At 49.6% G+C, this 18912-nt stretch overlaps 2 protein-coding genes across 2 annotated transcripts in view; one reads left to right on the top strand and one right to left on the bottom strand.

Annotated features, from left to right (window-relative positions):
* LOC140203845 (immunoglobulin mu heavy chain-like) overlaps positions 1 to 4619 on the top strand; it is a 55425-nt gene extending 50806 nt beyond the window's left edge. The window contains exon 14 of the mRNA XM_072269976.1: positions 4205 to 4619. Within this exon, the coding sequence (XP_072126077.1) occupies positions 4205 to 4211 (7 nt within the window). The 3' untranslated portion in view covers positions 4212 to 4619. The remainder of the gene's footprint in view (positions 1 to 4204) is intronic.
* Positions 4620 to 7486: 2867 nt separating this feature from the next.
* LOC140203844 (purine nucleoside phosphorylase-like) lies at positions 7487 to 12812 on the bottom strand. The gene is made up of 6 exons (XM_072269975.1): positions 12710 to 12812; positions 11824 to 11993; positions 11522 to 11625; positions 11060 to 11235; positions 10637 to 10827; positions 7487 to 8917 (listed from the first exon to the last, which is right to left on the bottom strand). The coding sequence occupies exons 1-6, from the start codon at positions 12730 to 12732 to the stop codon at positions 8700 to 8702; spliced, it is 882 nt and encodes a 293-aa protein (XP_072126076.1). The 5' UTR covers positions 12733 to 12812; the 3' UTR covers positions 7487 to 8699.
* Positions 12813 to 18912: the final 6100 nt, after the last annotated feature.

Here is an 18912-nt window from a genome sequence, read left to right as displayed (position 1 = left end):
TTAAATAGTTAAAAGAAGTAAAAATGGCCAGAAGTGGGGATGTTCGCCGATGACTGCACAATGTTCTGCACCAATTGTGAGTCCTCAGATGGTGAAGCAGTTCATACCAAACACAGCAAACAACAATATCCAGGCTCAGACTGACAAGTGTCAAGTAACATTCGAGCCATGCAAGTCCCAGGCAATGACCATCTCCAACAAGAGAAGCTCTAACCATCGTCCCTTGACACTCAGTGGCATCACCATCACTGAATCCCCTACTATCAACATCCCGGGGGTTGCCATTGACTGGACACTGAACTGGTCTAGCCAAATAAACACCGTGGCTACCAGAGCAGATCAAAGGCTAGGAATCCTGCGGCGTGTAACTCACCTCCTGGCTCCCCAAAGCCCGTCCACCATTTACAAGCCTCAGGTCAGGAGTGTAATACTCGTCACTCGCCTGGATGAGTGCAGCTCCATCAACACTCGAGAAGCTCGACACCATCCAGTACAAGGCAGCCCACTCGATTGGTACCCCTTCCACAAGCATCCAATCCCTCCACCATCGACCAACAGTCACAGCAGTGTGTACTGGCTACAAGATGCACTGCAACAACACACCAAAGTTCCTAAGGCTGCCCCTTCCAGACCCACGACCACTACCATCTAGAAGGACGAGAACAGCAGATACCTGGGAACACCACCCACTTGGAAATCCTCCTCCAAGTCACTCACCATCCTGACTTGGAAACATATCACTGTTCCTTCATTGTCGCTGGGTCAGAATCATGGAATTCTGCCCCTAACAGCACTGTGGGTGTACCTACACCTCAGGGACTGCAGTGGTTCAAGAAGGCAGCTCATCACCACCTTCTAAAGGGCAACGAGGGATGGGCAATGAATGCTGGCGTAGCTGGCAATGCCCACCTCCCGTGAATGAATAAAAAATATATATGATGAGAGGTGTATAAGATGATGAGAGGCATTGATCGTGTGGATAGTCAGAGGCTTTTCCTCAGGGCTGAAATGGCTAACACAAGAGGGCACAGTTTTAAGTTGCTTGGAAGTAGGTACAGAGGAGATGTCAGGGGTAAGTTTTTTTTACGCAGAGAGTGGTGAGTGCGTGGAATGGGCTGCCGGCGATGGTGGTGGAGGCGGATACGATAGGGTCTTTTAAGAGACTCCTGGACAAGTATATGGAGCTCAGAAAAATAGAGGGCTATGGGTAGCTCTAGGTAATTTCTCAGGTAAGGACATGTCCGTTTAGAAACCTGGTGGCAGAGGGGAAGAAGCTGTTCCTGAATCACTGAGTGTGTGCCTTCAGGCTCCTGTACCTCCTACCGGACAGTAACAGTGTGAAGAGGACATGTCCTGGGTGATGGGGGTCCTTAATGACGGACGCTGCGTTTCTGAGGCACCGCTCCATGAGATGTCTTGGATACTGCAGAGGCCCGTGCCATGACTAGTAGAAAGGATGCTATCTGTGGTTCGTTGATACAGGAAATGGTGAGGGTCAGTGGGGACAAGCTAAATGTTTTCAGCCTCCTGAGTAAGCAGGGCTGTCGGTGAGCTTTCTTGTCTGCGGCATGTGCGTACTTGGATCAGGACAGGCTGTTGACGTTCTCTCCTAGCTGCCTCTTGACCTGTTGATGTAAACAGGAGTGTGTGCTCTGACCCCTTTCTGTGAAGTCAATGGCCAGCCCTTTTGTTTTGTTGGCATTGAGGGAGAAGTTGTTGTCCTGAGAAAACTCCCAATGTTCTCTGTCCACTTGACTCTGGTGTCCTGCTCCAACATCTGACTTCTGAAAGTTCACCACCTCGCACTTTGAACACAGAACAGCACTTGCTCACTGTCTGTTACGCCGCTGGCGTTTCGGGCAGCAATGAAGGTCCTCCGTCTCTGGTGGTGTTCAGGGCTTCCTTTGTCATGTCAGTAGCTTAGAACATAGAACAGTACAGGAGCAGGCCATTCGGCCCACAGTGTTGTGCTGACCCAGATAAAAAGCAAATCAAAAACACCCAAACACTAATCCTTCTTACCTACACCATGTCCATATCCCTCCATCTTCCTCACATCCACGTGCCTATCCAAACGTCTCTTCACAGCCTCTAATGTATTTGCCTCCACCACCATACCAGGCAGTGCATTCCAGGCACCCACCACTCTCCGAGTAAAATACTTACCCCTCACATCCCCCTTGAACCTACCCCCCTCTCCCCTTCAGCGCAAATCTTACCCTTCACCTCCCCGAGCTGTCTCTCAGTTTTCGCTCCTGTCCCGGATGGAGACTCAGGAATACCGTTGCACCCCGATGTAGAAGGATTCTTCATTGCTGCTTCTGTAACAGTGCTGTTTGAACAGTCGGGGTTGTTAGCCCTGAGCTGAACCCCCGAACCTGGAGGACCGGTGGACCTCTGGCCTCTGCCCTTTGACCTGTTTGGCACGGGTGACCCTACCAAGAGCCAAAGCACAAGGCCCTGACTCCAGCCGACATCGCTCTCCAGGTCATTGAGGCACACAAGCCTGCAAACCCTACGACAAGGCTGTGGTCCTCTTGAAGGCTAGAACAGTATAAACGGTTGGCCCACGATGTTCTGCCGAACTTTTAACCTACTGTAAGATCAATCTAACCCTTCTTTCCCACATAGCCCTCCATTTTTCTCTCGTCCATGTGCCTATGTGTCCCAAATGCATTTGCCTATACCACTGCCCTCTAGCAGGGCATTCCCCACACCCACCACACTTACCTCTGACTATCCCCCAGTACTCAATTCACCTTCAGATTATACCCTCTCATACTAGTGATCTCCACCCTGGCGAAAAGATGTTGGATGTCCACTCTATTGATGTCTCTTATCATCGTATACTCCGCTATCAAGTCACCCCTTCCCGTCCTTCACTCCAAAGAGAAAAGCCCCACCTCGCTCAATCTCTCTTAATTCAACGGGTGCAACATCATGGTAAATCTCCTCTGCATCCTCTCTAAAGTACACATACATCTAAGCAGAGTTTTATACCAACGTTACCCCAGCTAATGGAGACCACCATAGGCCTCGATAGAGTGGATGTGGAGAGGATGTTTCCTGTGGTGGGGGGGTCTAAGACCAGAGGACCAGAATAGAGGGGATGAGGAGGCATTTCTTTACCCAGAGGATGGTGAATCTGTGGAACTCTTTGCCCCAGGCAGCTGGGGAGGCCAAATCTTTATGCATATTTAAGGCAGAGATTGATAGACTCTTGATTAGTCAGGGCACGAAGGGATAGGGGGAGAAGGCCGGAGACTGACCTCGGGCCCAGTTGCAAAGCGAGGCACGACCCGATGTTCGGATGATTCGAACACCAGCCCAGACAGACTTGAGAGGCAGGGCACTGGGACCGGAAGCAAGGGTCGGGCCGATTTCGCTTGCTCGCCCGTGATTTTCATTCCTCCCTCTGCAGCTTCGCGCCAGCTTGCCTTGCTAACGTGACGAACTGAGACCAAGGCTTTAGGCCTAGGGATTCGGGTCCAGGGACTCAATTTGGTTCGAAATGCTCTTGCTTTCTTCTGTTGTTTGCATGATTTGTGTTTTTTTTCTTTCTCTGCGCATTGGGGGTTGGTCTTTTGTTTTTTAATTGGGCCCTTGCTTTGTGACTGCCTTGTAAGCAGACAAATCTCAAGGTTGTGTAATGTATAAGCATACTTTGATAGTAAATGTAATTGGAACCATTTGAAGTGGGGCTTAGAGGGAAAATGGATCATAGAAACATAGAAAATAGGTGCAGGAGTAGGCCATTTGGCCCTTTGAGCCTGCACCGCCATTTATTATGATCATGGCTGATCATCCAACTCAGAACCCCGCCCCAGCCTTCCCTCCATACCCCCTGATCCCCGTAGCCACAAGGGCCATATCTAACTCCCTCTTAAATATAGCCAATGAACTGGCCTCAACTGCTTCCTGTGGCAGAGAATTCCACAGATTCACCACTCTCTGTGTGAAGAAGTTTTTCCTAATCTCGGTCCTAAAAGGCTTCCCCTTTATCCTCAAACTGTGGCCCCTCGTTCTCACTCTTTCATCAGCCATGATGAAATGGCGGAGCAGACTCAATGGGCCAAATGGCCTAATTCTACTCCTACTCAACATTAGGAAGAGCCACAGCACCCTTCCCTGTGGGTACAATACCAGTCACAGATTTTCTGCCCCTTTGATCACACGCTTACTCACCCTCTTTCCTTCCTTCCAGCCTGTGAATGAGCAGAGGGGTGGCGGGGAGAGAGAGAGACTCCAGCCAACAACACGAGACCGGAGAACATTCTCGACCCTGGACCCCGCAGCAGCTTCTGAAACTCAAACCCAAACTTCCCCGCAGCCGCCGGGTAGACGGAATCCAGCCCACCCAGAGGGGGATGAGGCGTGGCAGTATCCGGAATGCTCAGCTCTACGTGTACAGCTTCCCCACCCCATGTGGCTTCCTGTACCCCTGTCTGTGCTCCCCACACTGGGAAGAACATCGTCGGCAGTCCTGTGGTGTTGGGGGGTGGGCATAGGACAGACAGCAGCCCTCACGGGAACAGGCCCTTTGGCCCACAGCGCCTGTGCTAACCAAAATACTAAATAAAACTAAATGCCTTCTTCCTGGACGTGTCTAACAGCTTCTTAAACACCTCTGTGGTATCTACTTCCTCCATCACCCTCGGCAGAATATTCCGGGAAGTGTAAAAAACTGCCCCACACATCTCCATTTCACCTTAAATGCATACCCTCTAGTATGAGACATTACTACCCTGGGGGATAACGATACTGGCTGTCTACACCATCCGTGCCTCTCCTAACAGCCATCAGGTCTCCTTTCAGCCTCTGCCATTCCAGGAAAAACAACCCAAGTTTGCCCAGCCTCTTCTCGTGCCCTCTAATCCAGGCAGCAACCTGGTGAGCCCCTTCCGCGCCCTCTCCGGGACCGCCACATCTTTCCCTACGACGAGGTGACCAGAACCGAGCGCGTTACTCCAGGTGCTGCCGGACCGGACCCTTACCCACCTGCAATGACGATCTAGCATGCGGAACCTCACCAGCCCGTACACCCTCATCAGGACCCCCCCCCCACCACCACCATCCCAGTGCTCCAGGTCTATCCTTGTGACTGAAGCCCTCCCTCCCAGGGAATCTCCCCTGCAGTCTCTCTGAAGAATCAGGTTTACTTCCACTGACGTCAGCATGAAACTTCTCGTTTTTGCAGCAGTGCAACAGAAGGCACAAAAGTTACCCCGAGTTACAAAAAAAACAAATAAATAACTGAAAAGGAATAATGAGGACTGTCCCCTAACGCTGATGGCAGAGGGGAAGAAGCTGTTCCTGAATTTCTGTGTGTGTGTGTGTGTCTTCAGGCTCCTGTACCTTCTCACTGACAGTAACGGTGAGAAGAGGGCATGGCCCAGTTGGCAAAGGTCCTCAGTGGTGGCTACCACCTTCCTGGGGCACTACCTGGTGAAGGTGTCCTCGAGCTGCGGCAGCATGTGCTTGTGACAGAGCTGGCCGCACCCGCTACCTGCTGCGGCCCAGACACCAGTACCGGCCCTCTGGCCCACAATGCTCTGATGACCGTTAAGCAGGCTCGAGCGTCAACCTCACCCTTCCCTCCCACGTCGCCCTCTATTCCCCCTGCCACCCTTTCATCCAGGTGCTTAAGTCTCTTAAAGCAGAGGCTGATCGGATCTGGACTGGTCAGGGCGAAGGTTACAGGGAGAAGTGTTTTTTTTTTGGTGGGGAGAGAAGAAAATAAATCAGCCATGATGTAATGTCAGAGCCCTGATGGGCTGAATGGCCTGGTTTGCTCCCACATCCTGCATGTCGCTAACATATCTGCCTCTATCACTGCCCTTAGCAGGAAACTCCACACAAAGAACTAAACTCTAATACCCCCATCATCTCTCATGTTAGCATTTCCACTCCAGGAAAAATATACTGCTTATCCACTCTGTCATATCACCTCCCACCCTCATTCGCACCAAAGAGGAAAATCCCCAGCTTACTCAACCTTTCCTCATATGACATGCTCACTAATTCAGACAGTATCCTGATAAATCTCCTCTGCACCCTCTCTAAAGCTTTCACATCCCTCCTATAATGATGCCCCCAGAACTGAACACTATATTCCAAATGTGGTCTACTTCATTACGGCCTGTTACGCCTCTGGCGTTTTGGGCAGCACTGAAGGTCCTCAATCTCTGGTGGTGTTCAGGGCTTCCTTCATCATGTCAGTAGCTTCCTCTCCGTTTTCACTACTATCAGTCACGCAAGTCCTTGCAGATTCAGGAATACCAGCGCCCTGAGACATAGAAGGATTCTTTATTGCTGTTTCTATAACAACTTTGCTTGACCATCCAGGGTTGTTAGCCCTGAGCTGAACTCCCGAACCTAGAGGTGGACCACTAGCCTCTACCCTTTGACCTGTTGAGCATGGGTGACCCTATCAAGAGCCAAAGCATTAAGCCCCGACTCCAGCCAACGTAGCTCTCCGGGTCATTGAGGTACACAAGCCTCCAAACCCTACGACGACTTTGTGGTCCTCTCAGAGGGAGCGTGGCCTAGCCAGAGTTTTACCGAGCTGCTGGTGCATTCGGATGCCACCAGTACAAATGCTCTCCGTCAGGCGGCCGTGGGCATTTGGAAGAGGACTCACCTTCTTCCAGGGACTCATTTCAGCAGAGGACCAGTGAAGGTGGGGGATAATCAGGATCAGGAGGGATGTGGAGACCAGATGTGACGAGGAGAAAGAGGATTGCCCAGGGTAATACAGAAGATGCTGGAGGGACACAGTAGTCAGGCGGCATCAACAGAGAGGAGTAATGAGCTGATGTTTTGAGCATCATAGAGGGTCACATCCTGAAAAATTATCTCTTTATTCCTCTCCATAGATGCCACCTGGTTTACTGAGTTCCTCTAGCATTTCAAGTGTAACGCTGGATTTCCCCGCTAAGAGGACCACAACCTCAGCGTAGGGTTTGGAGGCTTGTGTGCCTCAATGATCTGGAGAGTGATGTTGGCTGGAGTCTGGGCTTTATGCTTTGGCTCTTGGTAAGGTCAAAGGGTAGAGATCGGACTAAGAGTGGCACACCGGTCCTCCAGGTTCGGGGGCTCAGCTCAGGGCTAACAACCCTGACTGGTCAAACAAAACTGTTACAGAAACAGCAATGAAGAAGCCTTCTACATCTGAGTGTGATGGTATTCCCAAGACCCCACCCAGAACTCGCATGACTGATAGTAGTGAAAACTGAGCTGATGGAAGCCCCAAATGCCAACAGAGATGGAGGACCTTCATTGCTGCCCTAAACGCCAGCGTAACGGACAGGAAAGTACTCTGGAATTCCTGCATCTGCAGAATGTCTTGTGTTAGGATGACCCCATCTCCTCACTCGCCCTCCCCACAATCCATCCTCCACCTTCGACTCAATAGGGAGTAGAATTTGAGTCCCCACCCGTGACCCCCCCAGCCCGAGCTCCTATCGTTAAAACACACAGCCACCAAGTCTTTCTGACTTTTATTTTGCTTCTATGACGAGTTACAGACTTTGCGTCACACGGAGGAAAGTTAGCATCGTTAAATATAAATTAGTGAGGACTCCCAGTTTTGTTTCCTGAAGCAGACTTCACCCCCAGGTGAAAGTATCCCTTCACCCAGACACAGTCACAGGTCCTGTCCTCCTCTCTCCCACCCACTCATAGCAGTGGTGGCCACCAGACCAATGACTCCCCCCTCCCCCCACCCACACACAAAATGGACACGAAGTCTGCCAGGGAGGCAAAGCTGCTGGTAGGGATTGTGAATGCAGAGGTCAGCAAAGTTATTTCCCCACTTGGCCCAGGCTACGGGGACTAACCCCACAATGACGAGGGGTTTGTCATAGTCCTTTCACATCCTGAGGACCCACATACACAGTACAGTACAGAAGACTGAGCAGAACTAAACATAATAAATAAATTTCAAATACATATAGATAAAGAGTTCAGTGCACAGATCTTCCCCCCTGAGGGAGACTGAGAGACACCAGTTAGTAGACAGGTGTCCCTCAGGAAGAGAGCGAGCAAGCAGGGGCAGGGAACTCTCCACCCTGGATGTGAACCATGATAAAGGTGGACAGTTCTCTCCCCCTCACCAGCACACTGTACAAAAACCTCTGATTAAATAACTATAACGATAGTTTGGTCCCAGAAATTCTAACAAGCAAACCATGTCAATGCAAACAGGCATAGGATTGGGCTTCCCACAACTCAATCATCCAATCACAAACCTCCTCTCAAACTCCACAGACCCCAGTGGTAAACTGGCATCACAAGGCTTCCCCATTGGAGTACTGGACCCTTCACAGCACCATGGGGCTTCCCCATTGGTCAACCTGACTCCACAAATTAAATGGCCAGCTCATTGGTAAATGAGACCCTTGGGATCTCCTGATTGGTCTACTGGATCCTTTCCATGCGACAGGGAGGGAGCCCATTGGTCAGTTGGAGTCGGACATCATCGCACTGGGGGAAGGGCCCAGCTCCTTGGATGCCTGGAGATGGAGTGAGAGGTGGTTAGCTGTGGAGAATGAACCGCTCCTCCTAAAGTTGGGAATCAGCTCATTTAATTATTGGAGCTGGGGCAGATTGCCTTGAGGTAAAAAGGAGGGGTGTGGGGGAGGGGGCTGAAAGGGAGTGAGGGAGGGAGGGAAGGTAGGGTCAAGTCCAGCACAGGACCCTCAGGAGGTGTTCCTACTGCAGTCCATCCGGGCCACAATGTGGGTCACCAGCTTCTCCAGGAGCTCAGCACTGTGCTTGCTGGACTGCAGGACCTCCTCATGGTTGGCCCGCTCCTCACTCTCGTAGTCCATCACCACCTTGTTGGTGACCAGCGACAGCCCCAGGACTCGCAGCTTGCAGTGACGGGCAGTGATCACTTCGTGGGTCGTGCTCATTCCTGGGGGGGGGGGGGGGGGGTAAAATTCCACAACAGGTCAGACACAATGATATTCCCTCCACACCGTCCCATCACACACTCCCGGGGTCAGACACACAGTGAAACTCCCTCCACACCGTCTCCCATCACACACTCCCGGGGTCAGACACAGAGTGAATCTCCATCCACACCGTCCCATCACACACTCCCGGGGTCAGACACAGAGTGAATCTCCCTCCACACTGTCGCATCACACACTCCCGGGGTCAGACACAGAGTGAATCTCCCTCCACACCGTCCCATCACACACTCCCGGGGTCAGACACAGAGTGAATCTTCATCCACACCGTCCCATCACACACTCCCGGGGTCAGACACAGAGTGAAACTCCCTCCACACCGTCCCATCACACACTCCCGCGGTCAGACACAGAGTGAATCTCCCTCCACACCGTCCCATCACACACTCCCGGGGTCAGACACAGAGTGAAACTGTGAAACTCCCTCCACACCGTCCCATCACACACTCCCGGGGTCAGACACAGAGTGAATCTCCATCCACACCGTCCCATCACACACTCCCGGGGTCAGACACAGAGTGAAGCTCCCTCCACACCGTCCCATCACACACTCCCGGGGTCAGACACAGAGTTAGGCTCCATCTAGTTCAGGGCTTCCCTCAGTTAAAGTTAAGAGTCCATGGCATTAAAAAGGGCTGGGAGCCCCTGGTCTAGTTGCTCCCATTGGTTAGAAAAACTAGTGTACACTCATTTCTATTGGCACCCATTTTAACCCAATCGAGACTGGAAACTGGGGCTCCTCTATCTCTCACTAGAACAGAGGGATCTGGGGATACAGATCCATTATTTGTTGAACGTGGCATCACAGGTTGATAGGGTCGTAAAGAAAGCTTTTGGCACTTTGGCCTTCATAAATTAATGAATTGAGTACAGGATATGGGAAGTTATGTCGAAATTGTACAAGACATTAGCGAGACTTAATACAGAATATTATTTTGGTCACCCTCCTACAGGAAATATAAATACAATTGAAAGAATGCAGAAGAACTTTTACAAGGATGTAGCTGAGACTGAAGTAACTGATTTATAGAGAAAGCTTGAATAAATTAGGACTTTGTATGCATTCAGTATTCTTTGAAAGTGGCATCACAGGCAATGGGGTCATAAAGAGAACTTTTGGCCTTCATAAATCAGAGATTCCCAATCAGGGGTCCACAGACTCCTCAGTTAATAGTAAGAGTTCATGGTGCCAAAGATTAGGAACCCCTGTTATATGAGACCTCCCCTCATTCTCCTGCATTCCGGGCAACTAAATTGAGAGGTATATAGATAGTCTGCCTGCATGCATCACCCTCAGGTTGGGTGAGACTAGAACTAGAGGTCACAGGTTCAGGGTGAAAGGTGAAATATTTAAGGGGATATCTGAGGGGAACTTCTTCACTCAGAAGGGGTGTGTGCGGAATGAGCTGCCAATGAAAGTGAGGTTTGTTCAATTGTAATGAAGTTTTGGATGAGAGGGGTACAGAGGGTCCAGGTACAGGTAGATGGGACTTAGGCCAGTATGGACTAGATGGCCTGAATGGCCTGCCTGTGCTGTGGTGCTCTGTGATCCCACCACTTCTGACATTCAAACCCCACCACATCTCTTCCCCTCCCCCCCAAAAACCACCCTCAGTCAGATCACTCTCACTGCTGAACCAGAGACAGACAGCGGCACCCACCCACGGCGTCCGCTCCCAGTGCCCTCAGCATCCGGCACTCCGCGATGGTCTCGTACGACGGGCCGCCCAGGGCGCAGTAGATGCCTTCGCGGAGGATGCCGCAGGGGTCCAGGTCCCGGGACACCTCAGCAGCCAGACTCCGCAACTCCTTGTCATAGGCATCCGACATGCAAGGGAAGCGCTCGCCAAACCTGGGGGGAAGAGTATGACCCGGGGGGGTGGGGAGAGAAAACAGGAATTCAGATTACCAGGATCCAGATGTAGATCCTTTAGCCTATGTGTTGCCCCTATTGCCCTCACCACCCCCCCACCCAGACCCTCTTCCCCTCCCCAGCTGACTCCTGACCCCCCCCTCCTTCAGGCTGACCCACCCAGCCGTTCTCACACTGACCACTCATCAGGCACCCCCCCCCCCCGACTCACCTCTCCTCGTTGGGTCCCACCAGAGGGTTGACCCCCGCGAAGCCAGGCAGGTTAATGTGGTCCTTCACCAGCATGATGTCGCCCACCTTGTAGTCGGCGTTCAGGCCCCCCGAGGCATTGGTGACAATCAGCGTCTTCACCCCAATCAGCTGGAACACCCGGATCGGGAACGTGGTCTGTGGGCACAGGGATGTCACCATGGGACTCTGAACCCTCACCCACAGCCCCTGACTACCATCTTTAATGCCCGACCCCAACTTCGCCAACCCCTGGACCCTGACCATCACTGAAGAACTCCCAACCAATGAAATCTGACCCCAAGGCACAGCATTCCAAATCACTGACCCATGGCCCTCAACATCCCCCCACCCATACTCACCCAATGACTTTGAACTTCCCCAACCTTGATCCCTGACCTCAGCCTCCTCAAATCCAACCTTATTGCCCTCACCCCCACTTCACCTTCCAGACGGCGTGTCCCTCGTACAGGTGAAATCGGCCTTGCATGCAGACACAACCCTTCCCATTCAGGGTCCCGAACACCAGCCGCCCCACGTGGCCAGCCACTGGAACACAGTGAGGGAGTTGGTCAGTGTATGTATGAGGGGGAGGGGGACGGGGGACGGGCATGAATGCGAGGGGGGCAGGCATGTGGCGGGGGCCGAGTGAGACCAACCGGCAAGGGGAGCGGGAGTGGCGGAGAATGAGTGGGGACGCGTCGGGAGAGCGGGAGAGGGTGGGGGGGGGGGGGGGTTGAACCTTACCCGAAGTGGTGGGGAAGTTGGGGATATCACAGTACTGGAGTTTAACCGGATCCTTCAGAGTGTCAGCGAGAGCCCCGAGGCCGGAGCCGCAGATGATGGCGATGGTGGGCCGGTGCTGCGTCTGGGACAGCAGCCAGTCCGCTGTAGCCTTGTATTCCTCATAGGTGTATCTGCAGGAGAGACCAGGCATCCACCTTACATCCTGAGCAGGCAACCCCGTCCCGCAGCGGCGTTCACCTCCGATATCCCCCCTCGTGGAGTTTGCGTGCTGTTCTATTAGTGCGCAAAAATCCCCCCCCCCCCGGGGGGAGTCGGGCAGGGTGAATCACAGACGCGAAACCAGCCTCCCTCTGTGCCCGTAATGAGCATCACCGCCGGTGACTCACGTAAAGGCACCCGGGGGGGGGGGGTGGAATCATGTACCACTGTCCCGTTTAGAGATGAGCGGGCGGATTTGCGGCAGCTGCCCTCCGCCCCGCGGTCCCTCCGGCCAGTGAGCCTGGAGGCCGGAGATCAGGGAGAGACGTTGCGGGGGGGGGGGGGGTCGGGTCGTGGGGCGGCGCCGAGCAGGTTCCCATCAACCGGAACGCATCCACTCACGTGGAGTGAGACACAGACACACACACACGGTCACACCATTCCCTCTCATGCGCACCTGCACACACACACACACGTAGAGGCACCCCAGGGTCGCCAGCACACCGCGCACACGCACACGGGGCTCACAATGCGGTTCACACTGCCTCCTGTCAACCCAACCCAGGCAGCATCCGGTCCGACCCCCGCAGTCCCGGCTCCCTCCTATCTGCAGCGTAGCGGCTTTTTATTTTGTATTGTTAATATTATCACTATTTCTAGACAAGGATTTATGGAGCCCAGATCTTACCCACTCCTCTCACCGGGCGCCATCGTTCCTGGTCGTAAACCACTGCTCCTCCGCCGCCCGCTTTTATCAATGGGGAGCCTCCCCCATCCAACTACATCACACCGTTCCAGCCCTTTGATTGGCTAGGGCGGAGGAGGGGTAACGTCTGATAGTAAAGGGAACGTGTGACGTCAGCCAAGAGCCCCATCATTATTGCGAACGCTCCGCTCCGATTGCCCCCGGAGAATGTCAATCAGAGGTGAGGCAGGGATTAAAATAAAATAATTTATTTGTCACAAATTAATTTATTGCAGTCAGAAACTAGGTAAAATAAAGTCCGTGCATCAGTGCGATTTATAATAGGTTTGTTGTAATCTAAAGACATTGTCCAAAGTAAATATGCCCTCCACCCTTCCCCCTTAGTACTCCCCTCCCACAGCGCCCCCTCCCATGGTGCTCCCTCTTCCCCTCGCCTACTCGCAGTTGCTCCTAATGGGTTTGGGTTTGTTGTGGGATTGGTAATCTATGTCGAGCTGACCATTTAACATTTTATAAAAACAGGTCAGGCGGTAGACTTAAACACAAGGAATTCTGCAGATGCTGGAATTTCAAGCAACACACATCAAAGTTGCTGGTGAACGTAGCAGGCCAGGCAGCATCTCCGGGAAGAGGTGCAATCGACGGGAGCACCGGACGCAATATATCACCCCCGCTGACTCACTGCTGAGGCGACACTTCATCTGTGAGTGCTCCCGATGTGGCCTTCTATACATTGGCGAGACCCGACGCAGACTGGGAGACCGCTTTGCTAAACACCTACGCTCTGTCCGCCAGAGAAAGCAGGATCTCCCAGTGGCCACACATTTTAATTCCACATCCCATTCCCATTCTGACGTGTCTATCCACGGTCTCCTCTACTGTAAAGATGAAGCCACACTCAGGTTGGAGGAACAACACCTTATATTCCGTCTGGGTAGCCTCCAACCTGATGGCATGAACATTGACTTCCCTAACTTCCGCTAGGCCCCACCTCCCCCTCGTACCCCATCCGTTATTTATTTATATACACACATTCTTTTTCTCTCCTTTTTCTCCCTGCACTATACCCCTTGACCATCCTCTGGGTTTTTTCCCCCCACTCCCCCTTTTCCTTCTCCCTGGACCTCCTGTCCCATGATCCTCTCATATCCCTTTTGCCTATCACCTGTCCAGCTCTTGGCTCTATCCCTCCCCCTCCTGTCATCTCCTATCATTTTGGATCTCCTCCTCCCCCTCCAACTTTCAAATCCCTTACTCACTCTTCCTTCAGTTAGTCCTGACGAAGGGTCTCGGCCTGAAAAGTTGACTGCACCTCTTCCTACAGATGCTGCCTGGCCTGCTGCGTTCACCAGCAACTTTGATACGTGTTGCAGGTGGTGTACTTCACGTCTATCTTGGAGAGAGAGTTCCACTTTTAATGAATTTAAAAGTTGGGTAACACTCGCTTCTGTCTCACAGAAAATCAGGCTGCCTGTCTTTGGGCTCGCTCGATGGAAGCTGCTCACTCACCTTGTTGACTTGTTGTGGTGTTAGCAATGTTTTTAGTTTGTGGGACTGCGTCCCTGGCCGTGAATTCAGGAACTCGGAAATATTGACCCCAGCAATGTTTGCTCTATCGAAGAGTGTGTTTTCCAGGAATGACCCTTGACTGGAAGCTCTCAGAACTGACAACACACTGTCGCAGCTTGCCCGGCCTTTGAACTTACCACTCTCCTTAAATACCTGCTGACTGGTACTGGACGTTCCCAACTGGGGGGAAAAAGATACCGACTGTATACTCTATCTGTGTCTATCAGGCCTCCCCTCAGTTTGTCCAGCCTCTCCTTGTAGCATCATCTTGGTGAACTTCTGCACCCCCCCCCCCAAAGACCCCAACACCCTTCCTGTAATGGGGCAACCAGAACTGATTGCAATACTGCAGAAGCAGCCTGACTAGAGTTTTATGAAGTTGGAACATAACTTTCTGACCCCTGAACTCAAATGCCTACACTAATAAAGACAAACATGCCTTAGGCCTTCTTTACCACCTGCTAGACCCATGTGGCCACTTTCAGAGGGCTGTGGACTTAGACCCTGAGGTCTCTCTGTACACCAACACTGTTAGGGTCCAACCATTAACCGTGTACTGTCCCTGTACACTTCACCTTCCAAAGGGCAACACCTCACACTCGCCCGGATTTAACTCCATTTGCCATTTCTCTGCCCTTGACATTGGGTGACCCAGTCAACATCAGGGAGCTACAGATCCTATAAAAAGTATTCACCCCGCTCTCCCCCCCCCAGAAGTTTTCATGTTTTATTGTTTTACAACATTGAATCACAGTCAATTTAAATTGGCTTTTTTGACACTGATCAACAGCAGAAGACTCGTGTCAAAGTGAGAACAAGTTTCTACAAATTGGTCCAAATTTATTACAATTATTAAACACAAAATAATTGATTGCTTAATTACTCACCCCCTTCAGGTCAGTATCTAATAGATGCACCTTTGGCAGTAATTACAGCCTTGACTCTGTGTGGATAGGTCTCTATCAGCTTTGCACATCTGGACACTGCAATTTTTCCCTATTTTCTTTATAAAACTGCTCAACTCTGCCAGGTTGCATGGGGATCGTGAGTGAACAGACCTTTTCAACCACAAATTCTCAATTGGATTGAGGTTTGGACTCCGACTTGGCCACTCCAGGATATTACCTTTGTTGTTTTTAAGCCATTCCTGTGTAGCTTTGGCTTTATGCTTGGGGTCATTGTCTTGCTGGAAAACAAATCTGCTCCCCAGTCGCAGTTCTCTTGCAGACTGCATAAGGTTTTCCTCCAGGATCTCCCTGTATTTTGCAGCATTCATTTTACCCTTTACCTTCACAAGCCTACCAGGGCCTGCTGCAGTGAAGCATCCCCACAGCATGATGCAGCCATCACCATGTTTCACAGCAGGGATTGTGTGTTTTTCATTGAGCGCGGTGTTTGGCTTATGCCAAACATAGCATTTAGTCAGATGGCCAAAAATGCTCAATTTTGGTTTCATCAGATCATGGAAATTTCTTCCAGATGACTCAGAATCTAGCCAAGATCTCATGGGAGCTTTTTTTTTCAACAGTGGCCTTCTCTTTGCCACTCCCCCTTAAACCTGTGACTGGTGAAGCACCTGGGCAACAGTTGTTATATGCGCAGTCTCTCCTATCTCAGCCACTCCCTCACTAGTCCCCTCCTTGCACGGTCACTCCGTTTTTGAGGACAGCCTGCTCCAGGCAGATTTACAGCTTTCCATATCTTTTTTGTAATATAATTTTTATTGAATTTTCAAAAAGAATACATGAAAAGATAAAATCTACCCTCCCCCCCCCATATATAGTCCTACCTAAAAAGAAAGAAAGAGAAAAAAAAAGAGAAGAACCGCCTGGGTGTTGGAAGGTTTCCACATGCTCCATGGGATTCAAAATAAATTTGGTATAATTATTCATTACTTTCCCCAAGGGACCAAGATCTTTATCGGAGCACTTAAATATGCCATCCTATCTTTTGTAAATAAGGGCGCCAAATATTCAAAAATGTTACATATTTATCTCTTAAATTATAAGTAATTTTTTCAAGTGGAATAGAACTAGCCATTTCATTATTCCAACGATCCATACTTAAATACGAATCAGATTTCCAAGTAACTGCTATAGTCTTCTTAGCTACTGCCAATGCAATTTTTATAAATTCTTTCTGATATTTATTCAATTTAAGTTTTGGTTTTATCCCTTCAATATCGCCTAATAGGAATAATACAGGGTTATGTGGAAGTTGAGTTCCAGTAATTTGTTCCAATAAGATTCTTAAATTTATCCAAAAGGGTTGAATTTTAAAACAAGACCAAGTAGAATGGGAAACAGATCTGAATATTAATATTGATGAAACAAATTGGTCAAGACTTTGTCTTGACAGTATGACAAATACAATAAATGTTCGACTTAGATTAGTACAATATAATTTTTTACACCAATTATATATTACACCGCAAAAAATAAATAGATTAAATTCAAATCTATCTGATAAATGTTTTCGGTGTAATCAAGAAATTGGTACTTTTTTACATTCTACTTAGCTTTCCATATCTTGATGATTGACTTAACTGTCCTCCAAGGGCTTGGAAATTTTCTTGTATCCATCTCCTGACTTGTGCTTTCCGATAACCTTTTTTGCGGAGTTGCCTGGAGTGTTCTTTCGTCTTCGTGGTGTAGTTTTTGCCAGGATACTGACTCACCCGCAGTTGGACCTTCCAGATACAGGTGCAGGGAAAAGGCACATACGTTTGTTGATTATAGCTCTGCTTTTAATACTGTCATCTCCAGCAGGCTCATCTCCAAACTCCACCAGCTAGGCCCTCAGCTCATCACTCTGCAACTGGGTCCTGAATTTCTTGTCAGAGCGTTCGCAGGCAGTGAGACTGGGCCCTCACCTGTCCTCCACTGCTATCCTGAACGCTGGTGCACCACAAGGTTGTGTATTGAGTTCCATACTCTACTCCCTCTTCACTTATGACTGTGTACCTGCATTTAACACCAATACCATCGTCAGATTTGCAGACGACACGACAGTGATCAGGTTGATCTCCAACAGAGACGAATCAGCGTACAGAGCGGAGGTACAGAACTTAGTGAGCTGGTGCTCAGAGAACAACCTGTCTCTTAATACAGCAAAGACTAAGGAGCCAATTATCAACTTCGGAAAGTCACGGGATGACGAGTACGCTCCAGTCTATATTAACAGAGACATAGTGGAGAGAGTGTCCAGTTTCAGGTTTCTGGGAACACATATCTCAGAAGAACTTACATGGTCCACTAACACCACTACAATAGTTAAGAAAGCACAGCAACACTTGTTCTTCCTCAGGACACCGAAGAAAGCTGGTCTACCTGAACAGATGCTGGTGACCTTTTCTCGCTGCACCACAGAGAGCATCTTAACATACTGCATCTCTGTGTGGTATCTCAGTTGTACAGCAGCTGATAGGAAAGCACTTCAGTGGGTTGTCTCTAGTGCACAGAAGATCATCGGGACACAGCTCCCAGCCCTGGAGGACACCTACAGCTCTCGCTGCCTAAGGAAAGCTACAAGCATCTGTAAGGACAATACACACCCATGCAATCATCTGTTTGGACTTCTTCCATCTGGCAGACGTTATAAGATTTTCTATGCCCGCACTTCCAGACTGAAAAATAGCTTTTTCCCCAGAGCTATAATTGCTCTGAACTGATCGATCAAGCATCATCCATAAATTTGTTATATTGCTACTTTAATACTGGGTTTATGGCTGTCATGCATCTGAGTTGTGCTTTTGTACTGCTGGACGTTGCTTGTACTGGCTGGTTACTGGATTTTATTTATTGTTTATTTATTTTATTTGTTGTTTTATAGCATTGAGTATGAGAGTTGCAAACTCATTTTCGCTGCATTGGTGCATGACAAATTGTACTATGCTATGACAATAAAGATTTTTCATTTTTTCATCTTTCTACTATAATCAATTGAAACACCTTGACTGAACACAATTCTCCAATAACAGATCTCTATTTAACTAATTATGTGACTCCTAAAACCCATTGGCTGCACCAGTGATGATTTGGTGTGTCATACTAAAGGGAGTGAATACTCATGCAACCAATTATTTTGTGTTTTATGTTTGTAGAGATTTGATTTCACTTTGACACAAAAGAGTCTTTTTCTGTTAATCAGTATCAAAAAAGTCAAATTAAATCGACTGTTGTGAAATTTGTTAACTTAGCAGCAGTAGTTCAATGCAATACATAATATAGAAGAAGAGAAAAATAAGTAAGTAAATTAATTACATTATACGCCTGGGACTATACTCTCTGGAATTCAGAAAAATGAGACGGAGATCTTATAGAAACATACAAAATTTTGAAAGAGGTATATAAGATAGAAGTAGGAAAGTTGTTTCCATTGGGTAGGTGAGACTAGAACTAGGGGACATAGCCTCAAGATTCAGGGGAGAAGATTTAGGATGGAGATGAGGAGAAACTGTTTTTTCCAGAATTCCAGCCAGTGAATCTGTGGAATTCTCTGCCCAGGGAAGCAGTTGAGGCTTCTTCACTAAATATATTTAAGAAACAGTTAGATAGGTTTTTACATAGTAGGGGAATTAAGGGTTATGGGGAAAGGGCAGGTAGATGGAGCTGAGT

This window comes from Mobula birostris, chromosome 10, assembly GCF_030028105.1.
Source record: "Mobula birostris isolate sMobBir1 chromosome 10, sMobBir1.hap1, whole genome shotgun sequence".
NCBI lineage: Eukaryota > Metazoa > Chordata > Chondrichthyes > Myliobatiformes > Myliobatidae > Mobula > Mobula birostris.
Note: the sequence above shows the minus strand (reverse complement) of the source record. Positions and strands in the feature narration are given on the sequence as shown.

Bases quoted from the DNA above. Each gene is read 5' to 3' on its own strand.
- LOC140203844 (XM_072269975.1), bottom strand. From the start codon at position 12,732: ATGGCGCCCGGTGAGAGGAGTGG. The intron at 11,626-11,823 runs GTAAGGTTCAAC...ACTGTGTTCCAG, and splicing joins CAACTTCCCCACCACTTCGG to TGGCTGGCCACGTGGGGCGG. The intron at 11,236-11,521 runs GTGAAGTGGGGG...CTGTGCCCACAG, and splicing joins AGGGACACGCCGTCTGGAAG to ACCACGTTCCCGATCCGGGT.